This window comes from Oncorhynchus mykiss, chromosome 18, assembly GCF_057628025.1.
Source record: "Oncorhynchus mykiss isolate SJ-2025 chromosome 18, ASM5762802v1, whole genome shotgun sequence".
Lineage (NCBI taxonomy): Eukaryota > Metazoa > Chordata > Actinopteri > Salmoniformes > Salmonidae > Oncorhynchus > Oncorhynchus mykiss.
Genome location: NC_143039.1, coordinates 26,458,147 through 26,471,554, shown reverse-complemented (window position 1 = coordinate 26,471,554; position 13,408 = coordinate 26,458,147). Strand labels below are relative to the sequence as shown.

The 13,408-nt window shown below is 44.4% G+C and overlaps 2 protein-coding genes across 3 annotated transcripts; both read left to right on the top strand.

The window, feature by feature from the left end:
- The first annotated feature begins 173 nt into the window (after positions 1–173).
- LOC110495739 (SH2 domain-containing adapter protein F) lies at positions 174–6,258 on the top strand. Its single transcript, XM_021571139.3, has 9 exons — positions 174–776; positions 1,536–1,782; positions 1,989–2,090; positions 2,242–2,494; positions 2,618–2,772; positions 2,844–2,949; positions 3,283–3,454; positions 3,572–3,691; positions 3,851–6,258. The coding sequence occupies exons 2-9, from the start codon at positions 1,540–1,542 to the stop codon at positions 4,035–4,037; spliced, it is 1,338 nt and encodes a 445-aa protein (XP_021426814.1). The 5' UTR covers positions 174–776; positions 1,536–1,539; the 3' UTR covers positions 4,038–6,258.
- Positions 6,259–9,817: 3,559 nt separating this feature from the next.
- Positions 9,818–13,164, top strand: LOC110495742 (sperm microtubule associated protein 2). Of its 2 annotated transcripts, none has more exons than XM_021571142.3 (8): positions 9,818–10,828; positions 11,461–11,536; positions 11,607–11,668; positions 11,970–12,036; positions 12,114–12,240; positions 12,348–12,504; positions 12,712–12,911; positions 12,994–13,164. In XM_021571142.3, the coding sequence occupies exons 2-8, from the start codon at positions 11,475–11,477 to the stop codon at positions 13,033–13,035; spliced, it is 717 nt and encodes a 238-aa protein (XP_021426817.3). In that variant the 5' UTR covers positions 9,818–10,828; positions 11,461–11,474; the 3' UTR covers positions 13,036–13,164. The 2 variants fall into 2 exon arrangements, with proteins under 2 accessions (XP_021426817.3, XP_021426818.3); XM_021571143.3 differs by having other exon boundaries at positions 10,363–10,828; positions 11,464–11,536.
- The last annotated feature ends 244 nt before the right edge of the window (positions 13,165–13,408 follow it).

Sequence of the window (13,408 nt, the reverse complement as noted above, 5' to 3'; positions counted from 1 at the left end):
GGGATCTAAGAGGCTCCAGGTGAGTAGTAGAATTTTGCCAGTACAGAGTGATAGGCCTACAAATGCAATGTGCTTCAGTAAGGTTGGCTTTTGTGTTTATTGCTATGGTTGTCAACTGTCCTGCAGGAATAGAATGTAAAATCACAGAAAATAGTTGTTGTGGTGGCAGCCTCAGAGACGTACTTTGGTTTACGAGATTTTAAAGCAGAAGAGGGTGTGTTGAATGGTGTCCCGTCCTCCCAGGCCATGCCTGGTATAGGATAAGATGGGTTCAAAATAGTGAAATTGGGTGGTGGGTTCTTAATAATGAGTGAAGGGTTTTTTGTATTGCAAAATATAATGGATTTATACTCCAGTCCATTTGGTGGCGGTAATAGGCCATTAATATTGGATGCCAACCGCCGTTAAACCCCACCGAATAATACTTTCTTGTAGCTAGCTAACGTTAACCCTTCTTATTATAGCTCAGTTAGATAACCATTTCGGACTAAAATAGTCGAATTAGTTAAGCTAGATAGAAATTGTAACGTTAGCCAACTAGCTAGCTAGCTTGCTAACTGAAATAATATTCTACAAAATGCATTTAATCTTTGTTTTAAACTGACTGACGTAGCGTAGTTAATTTACGTTGGTGGCAGGCGAACTTTTCTTCAGCTCAAGCCGAGGGAAGTTAACAAGCTAACGTTAGCAAGCTACAATGACATTTCTGTGAATTCATGGGGGTGGACACACAATTAAATACGTCATTGGCTAACGGCCCCGATTTCCATCAAAACGTAAGTAATGACAGTATCGTTTTTATATTATGCAAATATAAGCTGCATTAGCTAAGGTTAGCTATGCTGCACCAAACATGTCTAGCTAGCTAACAGCAGCTGATTATAGCTAGCCAGCCAATAGCCAAACATTCGAAGGTAGATCCCTGACTAGCTTGTCTGTCGCTTTCCAGATTCAAACAAAATATAGCCTTCTTGTAAATAGACGGATCTGGAAATACAGTACTATATCTAGCCAGATAACAAACAGTTACTACTCTCTCAAACGTTAGTTTGATGAATGCATTCCAGTTCAGCTACTTAGCTTTATCTAGTTCCGATCCTCCTGTCACAAAGCAAAGATTACATAGGTAGCTAGTGTGATTGAAAGATTCCTTTCTTTTGCTCAATATGTTTGGCCTTTAAATAACTAGGGCCCAGAGTTTTTCCTGCTCAGGTCTATCAGGCCAGTCTTTCCTCCTCCTTTCATGCCCACTGCCCATACCAATCAAGTTATGTCATTAGTTACATTAGAACGTTAATATTCCTCTTAGATAAATTGTCTGACCTACCCTGATCACTTACATTGTCCAATGACTGACTGCCAGACCCAGTGTTTTATTCCCATATTCCCTCTCACACCCAGTCTGATGAGCATCCACTGAATGCCAGTGTGTGTTGTTTTGACTGATTCCATTGTCACGGTAAACACATTATTGGAAGTGTTGACAGTGTTAGTTAGATATGATGTAATATTCTCCTTTATTCTCCTTCCCTCAGACCCATGGCAAAGTGGTTAAAGGACTACCTGAACTTCGGCAGCCGTCGTGACGCCCCCCAGCTTCCGCATCCTGACAACACAGAGAGTGAGATCCTGAGGGCCTACAGAGCCCAGAAAGACCTGGACTTTGAAGACCCATACCAGAGCGCAGAGAAATCACAAAATGGCTGCTACGGTGGCTGTAGGGGGACAGTAAGCCTGCATGCGTTTCCCGCCTTGGCTTCTGTCCTTCCCAACGATGCAGAGGTGGGCAATGTTATCTTATAGGGCATGAACATGTTGTGTTATGACCGTGTTATTACAGCAGAGGCGGCTGGTTGACGGAGATATAGGAGGGCTGACTCAATGTAATTGCTGGAATGCGATGGCTCTAACAGTATCAAACACATGGCTTTACAGGTGTTATGACCATGTTATTACAGGTCTTTTAAGGTTGTTATAATGTATTCCAGGTGAAGGTGGTGTCTCCCAAACACAGGCTGATCAAGGTGGACTCTCAGGAGTTCCGTCGCAGTAAGGTCCCCGTCAGCCCCGTCACCATCCACCAAGAACCGGTATGGAATGACAGTTGTTGTTTTTGATCTTCTCCCTCTTTCATGTTCTTTGTATCCACATGATTCTCTTCATTTATGGCTTTGACTCTTTAAATATTTTTGTTTACCCTTTTTCCTCACTATCCCACCCACCCTCCATCACTCTCTTCAGGTGCTTCCCTCTGCTCCTACAGTAGTAGGGGACTCCGACACCGACTACTCAGACCCGTTTGATGCCAGACCAGTTCCTCGGCTTAGAACAGATTGGGAGCCTAACCCTAACCCACACCTTACCTTGGACCTCAGCCCCATCACCAGTCCTACCCTGGTAGCCTTCAGCCCTAACCCTATCCTAGGTCTCAGTCTCCGTCCAGGGCACAGCAGCAGCTACATGGAACCCTTTGAAGCCCAGAGGGTCATCACAGGTCGGCTCCTTTTAGCTGTTGCCTACACACCCACACCTTGGACTTCACGCCTGGCTGTCTAAAATGACTGACATACTACTGAGATGCATAGACTTATAGTTAATTTATTGATTGTGTGTGTAGAGCTCCAGCGGGGCCGGCCAGGAGTGGGCAATGGAAGGTCAGGGGCTGGGATCGGAGATCAACTCTATGATGACCCCTACGATGAGAGGACTCGACATCGCCACCGGGGGGCGCCACCGCAGCAGCAGGGGAGAGAGTTCCTCAGGAACGAAACGGTAACAATCTTCTTCTTCTTCTCTGTTTTGATTTCATCATCCTCCTACATCCTCTCCTCCTCCTCTTCCAGAGAGAGGTCAGAGAGAGCAGGCTGCCCCAGGACGATGAGAGACCAGCAGAGGAGTACGACCAGCCCTGGGAATGGAAGAAGGACAACCTCTCCAAAGCTCTAGCAGGTAGATATCTAATAGAGGAAAGCATCACTGAATTGTTGGGCTCTAAAACACGTAAATCTCTAAAGCTCTAGCAAGTAGACCAGTGCTCTGATCTATTCTGGTGTAGGAGGCACTCAGTAGATGCTGCAGTTTTACATTTTAGCCATTTAGCCGACACTCTTATCCAGAGTGATTTACAGGAGCAATTAGAGTTCAGTGCCTTGCTCAAGGGCACACTTTTTCACCTCGTCTGCTCGGGATTTGAACCAGTGACCGGGCTCAATGCTCTTAACTGCTAAGCTACCTGTTGCCCAGGTATTTAAGTAGTTGGCTAATAAAACTCTCCATTTGTAGTGAAGTTTGAGGGGGCAGAGTGGGAGAAGTCGTTAGCCCAGTCAGACCAGGCCAGACTACCCAGGACCAGCCCCACAGCCCCAGGGGGCGCAGCTAGCCTTCTGAGGCCTGGTGACACCACCCCTGTCCTGGGTGAGAGAGTGGACCCCTGCCTGCCCCTGGAGAGACAGGTGTAAGTTCCTTCCCTCAACCGCTGACTCAGGATAATTCAAGAAGCTCCCCCTGGCCATGTGTCACACTGTTTTGTGTCCCTTGCTATGCGTCACACAGTAATATGTCCCCCTTGCAGGTGGTACCACGGTTCTGTGAGTCGTGTGGAGGCAGAGACTCTACTGACGTTGTGCAAAGAGAGTTCCTACCTGGTGAGGAAGAGCCAGGCCTGCCCACAAGACTACTCTCTCTCCCTCAGGTACCTTTACACACTCTCCCTCTCTCATTCTACTAATGTTCTACATTATTCCAATCACATCATCATAAATCTGTTTTCCATGGGTTTTCCATATTTATCTAGGCCCTAATAAGGTGTTAAGGATTTTATAACGCTGATCTCTATTTCGCTCTCTTTCAGGAGTTGTCAGGGCTTCATGCATATGAAGTTCACTCGGAGTTCAGAGAGTCGTTACGTCCTGGGAGAGAACAGTCCTCCATTCTCCTCTGTACCAGAGGTCATCCACTACTACACCATGCACAAACTACCTATCAGAGGAGCTGAACACCTGTCTCTGCTCTACCCTGTCATAGTACAGACCCTCTGACCCTTCTCCACTCATTATCTGCATCCCAACTGGCACCCTATTCCCTATGTAGTGCACTACTTTAGTGCACTCTGATCAAAAGTAGTGCTATATATAGGCAATAGAGTGGGACATGGCTATTTATGATACTAATACAGATGGTGTTGTCGTCTGCGGAAATGCTAACATGGCTGCTGTGGAATTGTGTGATGTTATTCTTAGAGCGTCAACATGGTTCTGGCGGAAACCACAATGGTTAAACTATTACAGTTGAAGTTGGAAGTTTACATACACCTTAGCCAAATACATTTAAACTCAGTTTTTCACAATTCCTGACATTTAATCCTAGTAGAAATGCCCTGTCTTAGGTCAGTTAGGATCACCACTTTATTTTAAGAATGTGAAATGTCAGAATAATAGTAGAGAATTATTTTATTTCACCACATTCCCAGTGGGTCAGAAGTTTACATACACTCAATTAGTATTTGGTAACATTGCCTTAAAATGGTTTAACTTGGGTCAAACATTTAGGGTTGCCTTCCACAAGCTTCACACAATAAGTTGTTTCATCAGACCAGAGGTAATTTCTCCCCATGTGCAGTTGCAAACCGTAGTCTGGCTTTTTTATGGCGGTTTTGGAGCAATGGCTTCTTCCTTGCTGAGTGACCTTTCAGGTTGTCGATAGAGGACTCATTTTACTGTGGATATAGATACTTTTGTACCTCCAGTATCTTCACAAGGTCCTTTGCTGTTGTTCTGGGATTGATTTGCACTTTTCGCACCAAAGTATGTTCATCTCTAGGAAACAGAACGTGTCTCCTTCCTGAGTGGTATGGCAGCTACGTGGTCCCATGGTGTTTATATTTGTGTACTATTGTTTGTATAGATGAACATGGTACCTTCAGACGTTTGTAAATTGCTCCCAAGGATGAACCAGACTTGTGGAGGTCTATAACTTTTTGGTGGAGGTCTTGGCTGAAATCTTTTGATTTTCCCATGATGTCAAGCAAAGAGGCACTGAGTTTGAAGGTAGGCCTTGAAATACATCCACAAGTACACCTCCAATTGACTCAAATTATGTCAATTAGCCTATCAGAAGCTTCTGTAGCCATGACAATGTTTTCTGGAATTGTCCATGCTATTTAAAGGCACAGTCAACTTAGTGTATGTAAACTTCTGACCCACTGGAATTGAGATACAGTGAAATAATCTATCTGTAAACAATTGTTGGAAAAATTACTTGTCATGCACAAAGTAGATATCCTAACAGACTTGCCAAAACTATAGTTTGTTAACAAGAAATGTGTGGAGTAGTTGAAAAACAAGTTTTAATGACTCCAACCTAAGTGTATGTAAACTTCCGACTTCAACTGTATATGGCCAAAGGCAAATGCTGTAACAGAGCAGGTTACTGTATGTCAGTAGAATATTATTGATCATCTGTATCGCACATTGATTAGCTAGCTGTACCAGGGTGGGAGTTTCATCCAAGAGTGTTATACAGTAGACTGCTACATCGCTATAGTGGAAAGCTATTATATAAATGTGTGCTTGAAAGCTATTTCAGTCCTTATATGTATGAATGTTGGTGTTTTACACCTGAGTGTACAAAATATTAGGAATACCTTCCTGATATTGAGTTGCACCCCCTTTCGCCCGCAGAACAGCCTCAGTTCCCCGGGTCATGGACTACAAGGTGTCGAAAGCGTTCCACAGGGATACTGGCCCATGTTGACTCCAATGCTTCCCACAGTTGTCTTGTTGGCTGGATGTCCTTTGAGTGGTGGACCATTTTTGATACACACTGGAAACTGTTGCGTGTGAAAAACCCAGCAGCATTGCAGTTCTTGACACACTCAATCCGGAGCGCGTACTACCATACCCCGTTCAAAGGCACTTCAATATTTTGTCTTGCCCATTCACACTCTGAATGGCGCACACACACAATCCATGTCTGAATTGTCTATAGGTGTAAAAATCCTCCTTTAACCGGTCTCTTCCCCTTCATACGCACAGGTGACATCAATAAGGGATCATAGCTTTCACCTAGTCAGTGTGTAATTGGAAGAGCAGGTGCTCCTAATGTTTTGTACACTGGTGTAGTTGTGTGTTAAAGTGTGAATGTTTTTTTGGACTTTGATCATGAAAGCTAAATAATAATAGGTAGGTTTGTTACTGTGGTTCTGTTTGTAAGATTTTCTCATGTTCTATGAAAATAAAGTGTAATTTTGTTTTTAAAAAACTGTGTTGAAAGTCTAACCACATACACAGGTAGGGGGAAGGAATAAGGGTTGTTAAGATAAATATATTTGCTACTTTCCATTGTCCATACTAATATCATTGCTTCGTTCTAATTGGTATGCATTTAAATTGGAATTATTTATTTTTTTATTTTTAATTTCACCTTTTATTTAACCAGGTAGGCTAGTTGAGAACAAGTTCTCATTTGCAACTGGGACCTGGCAAAGATAAAGCATAGCAGTTCGACACATACAACAACATAGAGTTACACATGGAATGAACAAAACATACAGTCAATAATACAGTGAGTGCAAATAATGTCAAATAAGGGAGTTAAGGCAATAAATAGGCCATGGTGGCAAAGTAATTACAATATGGCAATTAAACACCGATGTGCAAAAGATGGATGTGCAAGTAGAGCTAATGTGGTGCTAAAGGAGCAAAATAAATAAATACAGTATGGGAATGAGGTAGATAAATGGGCTGTATACAGATGGGCTATGAACAGGTGCAGTGATCTGTGAGCTGCTCTGACAGCTGGTTCTTAAAGCTAGTGAGGGAGACGGGAATCTCCAGCTTCAGTGATTTTTGCAGTTCGTTCCAGTCAATGGCAGCAGAGAACTGGAAGGAAAGGCGACCAAAGGAGGAATTGGCTTTGGGGTGCTGGGTGCTGCTATGGTGACCAGCGAGCTGAGATAGGGTGGGGCTTTACCTAGCAGAGACTTGAAGATAACCTGTAGCCAGTGGGTTTGGCGACGAGTATGAAGCGAGGGCCAGCCAACGAGAGCGTACAGGTCGCAGTGGTGGGTAGTATAGTGGGGCAAAAAAGTATTTAGTCAGCCACCAATTGTGCAAGTTCTCCTAAAAAAAGATGAGAGAGGCCTGTAATTTTCATCATAGGTACACTTCAACTATGACAGACAAAATGAGGAAAAAAATCCAGAAAATCACATTGTAGGATTTTTAATGAATTTATTTGCAAATTATGGTGGAAAATAAGTATTTGGTCACCTACAAACAAGCAAGATTTCTGGCTCTCATAGACCTGTAACTTCTTCTTTAAGAGGCTCCTCTGTCCTCCACTCGTTACCTGTATTAATGGCACCTGTTTGAACTTGTTATCAGTATAAAAGACACCTGTCCACAACCTCAAACAGTCACACTCCAAACTCCACTATGGCCAAGACCAAAGAGCTGTCAAAAGACACCAGAAACAAAATTGTAGACCTGCACCAGGCTCCACGCAAGATCTCCCCCCATGGGGTCAAAATGATCACAAGAACAGTGACCAAAAATCCCAGAACCACACGGGGGGACCTAGTGAATGACCTGCAGAGAGCTGGGACCAAAGTAACAAAGCCTACCATCAGCAAGGGCATTGAATATGAAACTTGGCTGGGTCTTTCAGCATGACAATGATCCCAAACACACCGCCCGGGCAACGAAGGAGTGGCTTCGTAAGAAGCATTTCAAGGTCCTGGAGTGGCCTAGCCAGTCTCCAGATCTCAATCCCATAGAAAATCTTTGGAGGGAGTTGAAAGTCCATGTTGCCCAGCAACAGCCCCAAAACATCACTGCTCTAGAGGAGATCTGCATGGAGGAATGGGCCAAAATACCAGCAACAGTGTGTGAAAACCTTGTGAAGACTTACAGAAAATGTCTGACCTCTGTCATTGCCAACAAAGGGTATATAACAAAGTATTGAGATAAACTTTTGTTATTGACCAAATACTTATTTTCCACCATAATTTGCAAATAAATAAATTAAAACTCCTACAATGTGATTTTCTGGATTTTATTTCTGTCATAGTTGAAGTGTACCTATGATGAAAATATTTTTAAGTGGGAGAACTTGCACAATTGGTGGCTGACTAAATACTTTTTTGCCCCACTGTATATGGGGCTTTGGTGACAAAACGGATGGCACTGTGATAGACTACATCCAGTTTGCTGAGTAGAGTGTTGGAGGCTATTTTATAGATGACATCGCCGAAGTCAAGATTCGGTAGGATGGTCAGTTTTACGAGGGTATGTTTGGCAGCATGAGTGAAGGAAGCTTTGTTGCGAAATAGGAAGCCGATTCTAGATTTAGTTTTTGATTGGAGATGCTTAATGTGAGTCTGGAAGGAGAGTTTACAGTCTAGCCAGACACCTAGGTATTTGTAGTTATCCACGTGTTCTAAGTCAGAGCCATCCAGAGTAGTGATGCTGGATGGGCGGGCAGGTGCGGGCAATGATCGGTTGAATAGCATGCATTTAGTTTTATTTGCGTTTAAGAGCAGTTGGAGGCCACGGAAGGAGAGTTCTATGGCATTGAAGCTCGTCTGGAGGTTAGTTAACACAGTGTCCAAAGAAGGGCCATAAGTATACAGAATGGTGTCGTCTGCGTAGAGGTGGATTATAGAATCACAAGCAGCAAGAGTGAAATCATTGATGTATACAGAGAAGAGAGTCGGCCAGAGAATTTAACCCTGTGGCACCCCCATAGAGACTGCCAGAGGTCCGGACAACAGGCCCTCCGATTTGACACACTGAGCTCTATCAGAGAAGTAGTTGGTGAACCAGGCGAGGCAATCATTTGAGAAACCAAGGCTGTTGAGTCTGCCAATAAGAATGTGGTGTTTGACAGAGTCGAAAGCCTTGGCCAGGTCGATGAAGACGGCTGTACAGTAATGTCTCTTATCGATGGCGGTTATGATATCGTTAAGGACCTTGAGTGTGGCTGAGGTGCACCCATGACCAGCTCGGAAACCAGATTGTATAGCGGATGGTCATTCAAAATGGTCAGTAATCTGTTTGTTAACTTGGCTTTCGAAGACCTTAGAGATGCAGGGTAGGATAGATATAGGTCTGTAGCAGTTTGGGTCTAGAGTGTCTCCCCCTATGAAGAGGGGGATGACCGCAGCAGCTTTCCAATTTTTGGGAAACTCAGACGACACAAAAGAGAGGTTGAACAGGCTAGTAATAGGGGTTGCAACAATTTCGGCAGATAATTTATGAAAGAGAGGGTCCAGATTGTCTAGCCCGGTTGATTTGTAGGGGTCCAGATTTTGCAGCTCTTTCAGAGCATCAGCTATCTGGATATGGGTGAAGGAGAAATGGTGGGGGCTTAGGCGGGTTGCTGTGGAGGGTGCCTGGCAGTTGACTGGGGTAGGGGTAGCCAGGTGGAAAGCATGGCCAGCCGTAGAGAAATGCTTATTGAAATTCTCAATTATTGTGGATTTGTCGGTTGTAACAGTGTTTCCTAGCCTCAGAGCAGTGGGTAGTTGGGATGAGGTGCTCTTATTCTCCATGGACTTTACAGTGTCCCAGAACTTTTTTGAGTTTGTACTGCAAGATGCAAATTTCGGTTTAAAAAAGCTAGCCTTAGCTTTCCTAACTGCCTGTGTATATTGGTTCAATAATGTCTTCATTATGTTTAAGGACTCTTGGAAGATTAGTCCAAATGGGGACTAAAAGAGATCCAAATAAAATCAATAAAATATTTATAAAAAGCCTTTCACATCACAGTGTGTGACATGGCCGACGATGTGGATACCGGCGTCACCATAGCAACCACCAGGCGTCAGTATCAGCGTAAGCAAGGATAAACATCAAGGGTGCGTTCGTAAATTCACTTGGCTGGTTATTTAGGGTGTGTTCGTAAATTCAATATGGAGTGCCATAGTGCGCTCAGACTGCACCTGGACGTTCATAAATTTGTTTCCCTCTCGGAGCGTTCAGAGCGCCCACTGGACGCTTTGGCTAGCAGTCAAGCACCCAAGCTAACTGGCTAAAGGTGGCTAAATTGCTAGCTACTTCAAGACACAAATGAAAGAACACCTAACTCTAACCATTGTACTCGCCATAGCAGAGCAGATTAGGCTTTTTTTCATGTTATCTAGAGCGTTTGTGACTAACTGTGCTGCTGGCAACAATTTCATAGTTTTTTTGCCAACTTCTACCGACCGGTAATTTTCGATGGGTGTTGCACGTTCGTAAATTCATCAGTTATTCAGCGTTCTGGCACAAACGAGAGTGCTCTGAAATTGGAGTAGATAACCAGAGTTCATTTACGAACGCACCCGAGAGTGCTCTGAAATCTGAGTAGATTGCCACAATGAATATACAAGCGCACCCCTACTCTGATTTCAGTACCAGAACACAATAACTAGCTAATGAATTTCTGAACGCACAACACCTGTTGGATAGTACAGGTATCAGGAAAAAACGTTATTAAATTGTTGCCAGCAGCGCAGTTACAGTCACCAACTCTCTAGATGACATGAAAACAGCTTAACCTGCTCTGCTAGCGCGAGTTAACTGGGTAGAGTGACGTGTTCTCTCATTTATGTCTGGAAGTAACTAGCAAGCTAGCCAACTTTAGCCAGTTATCTTGGGTGCTCGACTGCCGTTGTGAGGTCAGAACGCTCGGATCAACCCTAATCCTCGGCCAGAGCGTCAACTGTGCGCTCTGAATTTTCGAACGAACAATCTGACATTTCTCTAAATTTACGGACGCACAGAGCGCACTCTGGCACTCCAGAGCGAATTTACGAACACACCCCAAGTTGATCGCGAGGCAGCGGCAGGTAGGCGACGTGATAAAATAACGTGATAATGTGTGCACATATTTTGAGCTGCTAATCGTGGATATTGCGTTTACTTTATAAAACCGTATCTAATTAATATGGTGTACTCATAAACTGACTCACTAGCCTATGTTATCATTGTTCGAGGTTAATTTTTCCTACTGTAGTAGTAAGTAAAGTCGTTGTCAACTTCGCATCCAGTGCATAGTTGACAGCATATTTGCGAGAAGGTTCAAATGATTGTCTTACTAGTGGTCATGTCAGCTCTTATGTCATGTTTATGCCATTGTTTGGCTATTTCCATGTCATAATGAGGTGTTATTGTTACCCCTTTGACTTTGCACTTGTCTCCCAATGAAGAAATGGTGTGTGTGTGTGTGTGTGTGCACTGTGTTCAGAGACATTTAAAGGAAAGTACAATAAACCTGTGGAGGCTGCTGAGGGGAGCAAGGCACATAATAATGGCTGGAAAGGAGCTAATGGAATGGTATCTTACACATGGAAACCATATTTTATGTATTTGACACCATTCCACCTATTCCACTCCAGCCATTACCACGAGCCTGTCATCCCAAATTAAGGTGCCACCAACCTCCTGTGCAATAAACAGTCATTTTTGTGTTCTGCTTCAGCAGCTCACATATCCATGGCTACCCGGATGGTGCAACTCGCTCAGCCCAAACCCAGTCTGCTCCGATTCCCTGACCGGTACTGCCACACAAACACACACACACACTGACTGACTGACTGACTGACTGACTGATTATTTTCCTTCCAGACGGTCAGTCTACTGGCTAGATGAACTCCCACCTGAAAGAAATGGCTCCACCCCCACGTTTGGTAAGATCTCTTTCTGTCCCCATCCCTTTTTCACTCTCTCTTTCTGTCTCTATTTATTTGACCTTTATTTGACCTTTATTTAACTAGGCAAGTTAGTTAGGAACAAATTATTATTTTCAATGACGGCCTAGGAACAGTGGGTTAACTGCCTTGTTCAGGGGCAGAACGACAGATTTTCACCTTGTCAGTTCGGGGATTCGATCTTGCAACCTTTCGGTTACTAGTCAAACGCTCTATGATGTTTGTGTTGTGGATAATTTACTTTATAATCACCTTTTTAATGTTATTGTTTTTGTTGTAGAGTTGACTCCCCACTGGTCCCAGCTGTGTGGCAGGAAGCGGCTTAATTCTGGGTTTGAACAGAGCAGGTAACACTTCATAATGTTGTACAGTATGCTAATGATGTGTATAATAATGCATGATGACTCTCCTCCTCACTCTCCAGGTTATCTCCCCAATGGGAGGTCAGTGTAGCAGCTTTGAGTGCCTATCCATCCAATAGACTGTGTTCTCTGGCTTTGCCCCGCCTCCCCACCATAGGCTGGGAACCTGACCGCCCCCTACTGGCCTCCGTGAGTACCACACACACACACCTCAATGTATAACCCTCTATCTGTGTCTCTCTCTGCATATATCTATCTCTCTTGTTTCCTCTCTTTGTGTGTGTCTCTCTCTCTAGCTGAGCAGAGCGGTGCAGACTGCAGTAGCCAGTCCTAGGGTCTGCCAGTTGGCCTGTCCCAAGCGGAGGCAGGGTCTCTATTCGCCCCATTCGTCCAAGACCTCACTGGCACCCCCCCACCCAGCTGCAACCTCCTCCCGACTACAGCTCCTTGCCCGTAAGACACTTAGGATACCTCGTATTTACCTCAGAAAGTAACGTTTAGTAACGGCCACCCAACTACATTGCAAAGTAAATGTGGTGTTCATTTTTAGCCTGAAAATTGTCGCTACTCTATCTACAACTGTCTCGCACACACACACACTCTCTCTCCATTACTCTCTCCGTCTCCTTCGTCCTCCCCATCCCACCTCCCCTCTCCCAGTCCCTAAGTCTGACCACCCCCAGTATGCCCAGGACCGTCCAGTCATCTGGCCAGTACCTGGGCCAGTGAGGAAGGCAGTAGCCAGTGAGAGGGTGCAGGTCCTTTCACGGCCCAACCAGCGGAAGGCGCTGTTCCAAGGCTACAACCCGTACACGGTTACCCTAGCTGCACGCTCCGCTAGCGCCTCGCCGCGCCTACAGGTGAGCTGTGTTTCTCTCATTTACTCATTTATTTAAATCATTTAAGAAAAATGTCATTAGTTTGTCTGTTTGTTTATTACAGGAGCTTTGTCTGCCCCTGCCGCGGAAATGCAAGGGCAAATAGACGAATGCATCTCATCTCACACCTCTACAGTACCTCCAGCCGCCTCTTCTTCAGATACTCTGTCTCCTGTACAGCATGTCTATGTCCCTGATCACCACTGCTTCATAATAAAGACCCTCTATGATCTCATTGAGGCATGTTGCTGGGTCTTTGTTCTGGTCCAACGGGACCACTGGCTTTTAGAAGGTGGATTGTTTAGTGCTGCGACGTTCAACAGCGTGCTGAACATTCTACTGAACTGAAGTGACTTTTACTATCACCAAAGGGGAGTTGTCACGGACCTAGAATATTACAACGCACATTAAACATAAAGAGAACCACCTGAATGTAAAAGGGTATCTTATATATTTTACTGTGTAATTGTAGTATGTGA

Excerpts from the sequence above, each read along its gene's own strand:
- LOC110495739 (XM_021571139.3), top strand. The coding sequence starts at position 1,540 with ATGGCAAAGTGGTTAAAGGACTACCTGAACTTCGGCAGCCGTCGTGAC. Across the intron at positions 2,091-2,241 it reads TCACCATCCACCAAGAACCG|GTGCTTCCCTCTGCTCCTAC; the intron begins GTATGGAATGAC and ends CACTCTCTTCAG. Across the intron at positions 3,455-3,571 it reads CTGCCCCTGGAGAGACAGGT|GTGGTACCACGGTTCTGTGA; the intron begins GTAAGTTCCTTC and ends TCCCCCTTGCAG.
- LOC110495742 (XM_021571142.3), top strand. The coding sequence starts at position 11,475 with ATGGCTACCCGGATGGTGCAACTCGCTCAGCCCAAACCCAGTCTGCTC. Across the intron at positions 11,669-11,969 it reads TGGCTCCACCCCCACGTTTG|AGTTGACTCCCCACTGGTCC; the intron begins GTAAGATCTCTT and ends TTTTTGTTGTAG. Across the intron at positions 12,241-12,347 it reads ACCGCCCCCTACTGGCCTCC|CTGAGCAGAGCGGTGCAGAC; the intron begins GTGAGTACCACA and ends CTCTCTCTCTAG.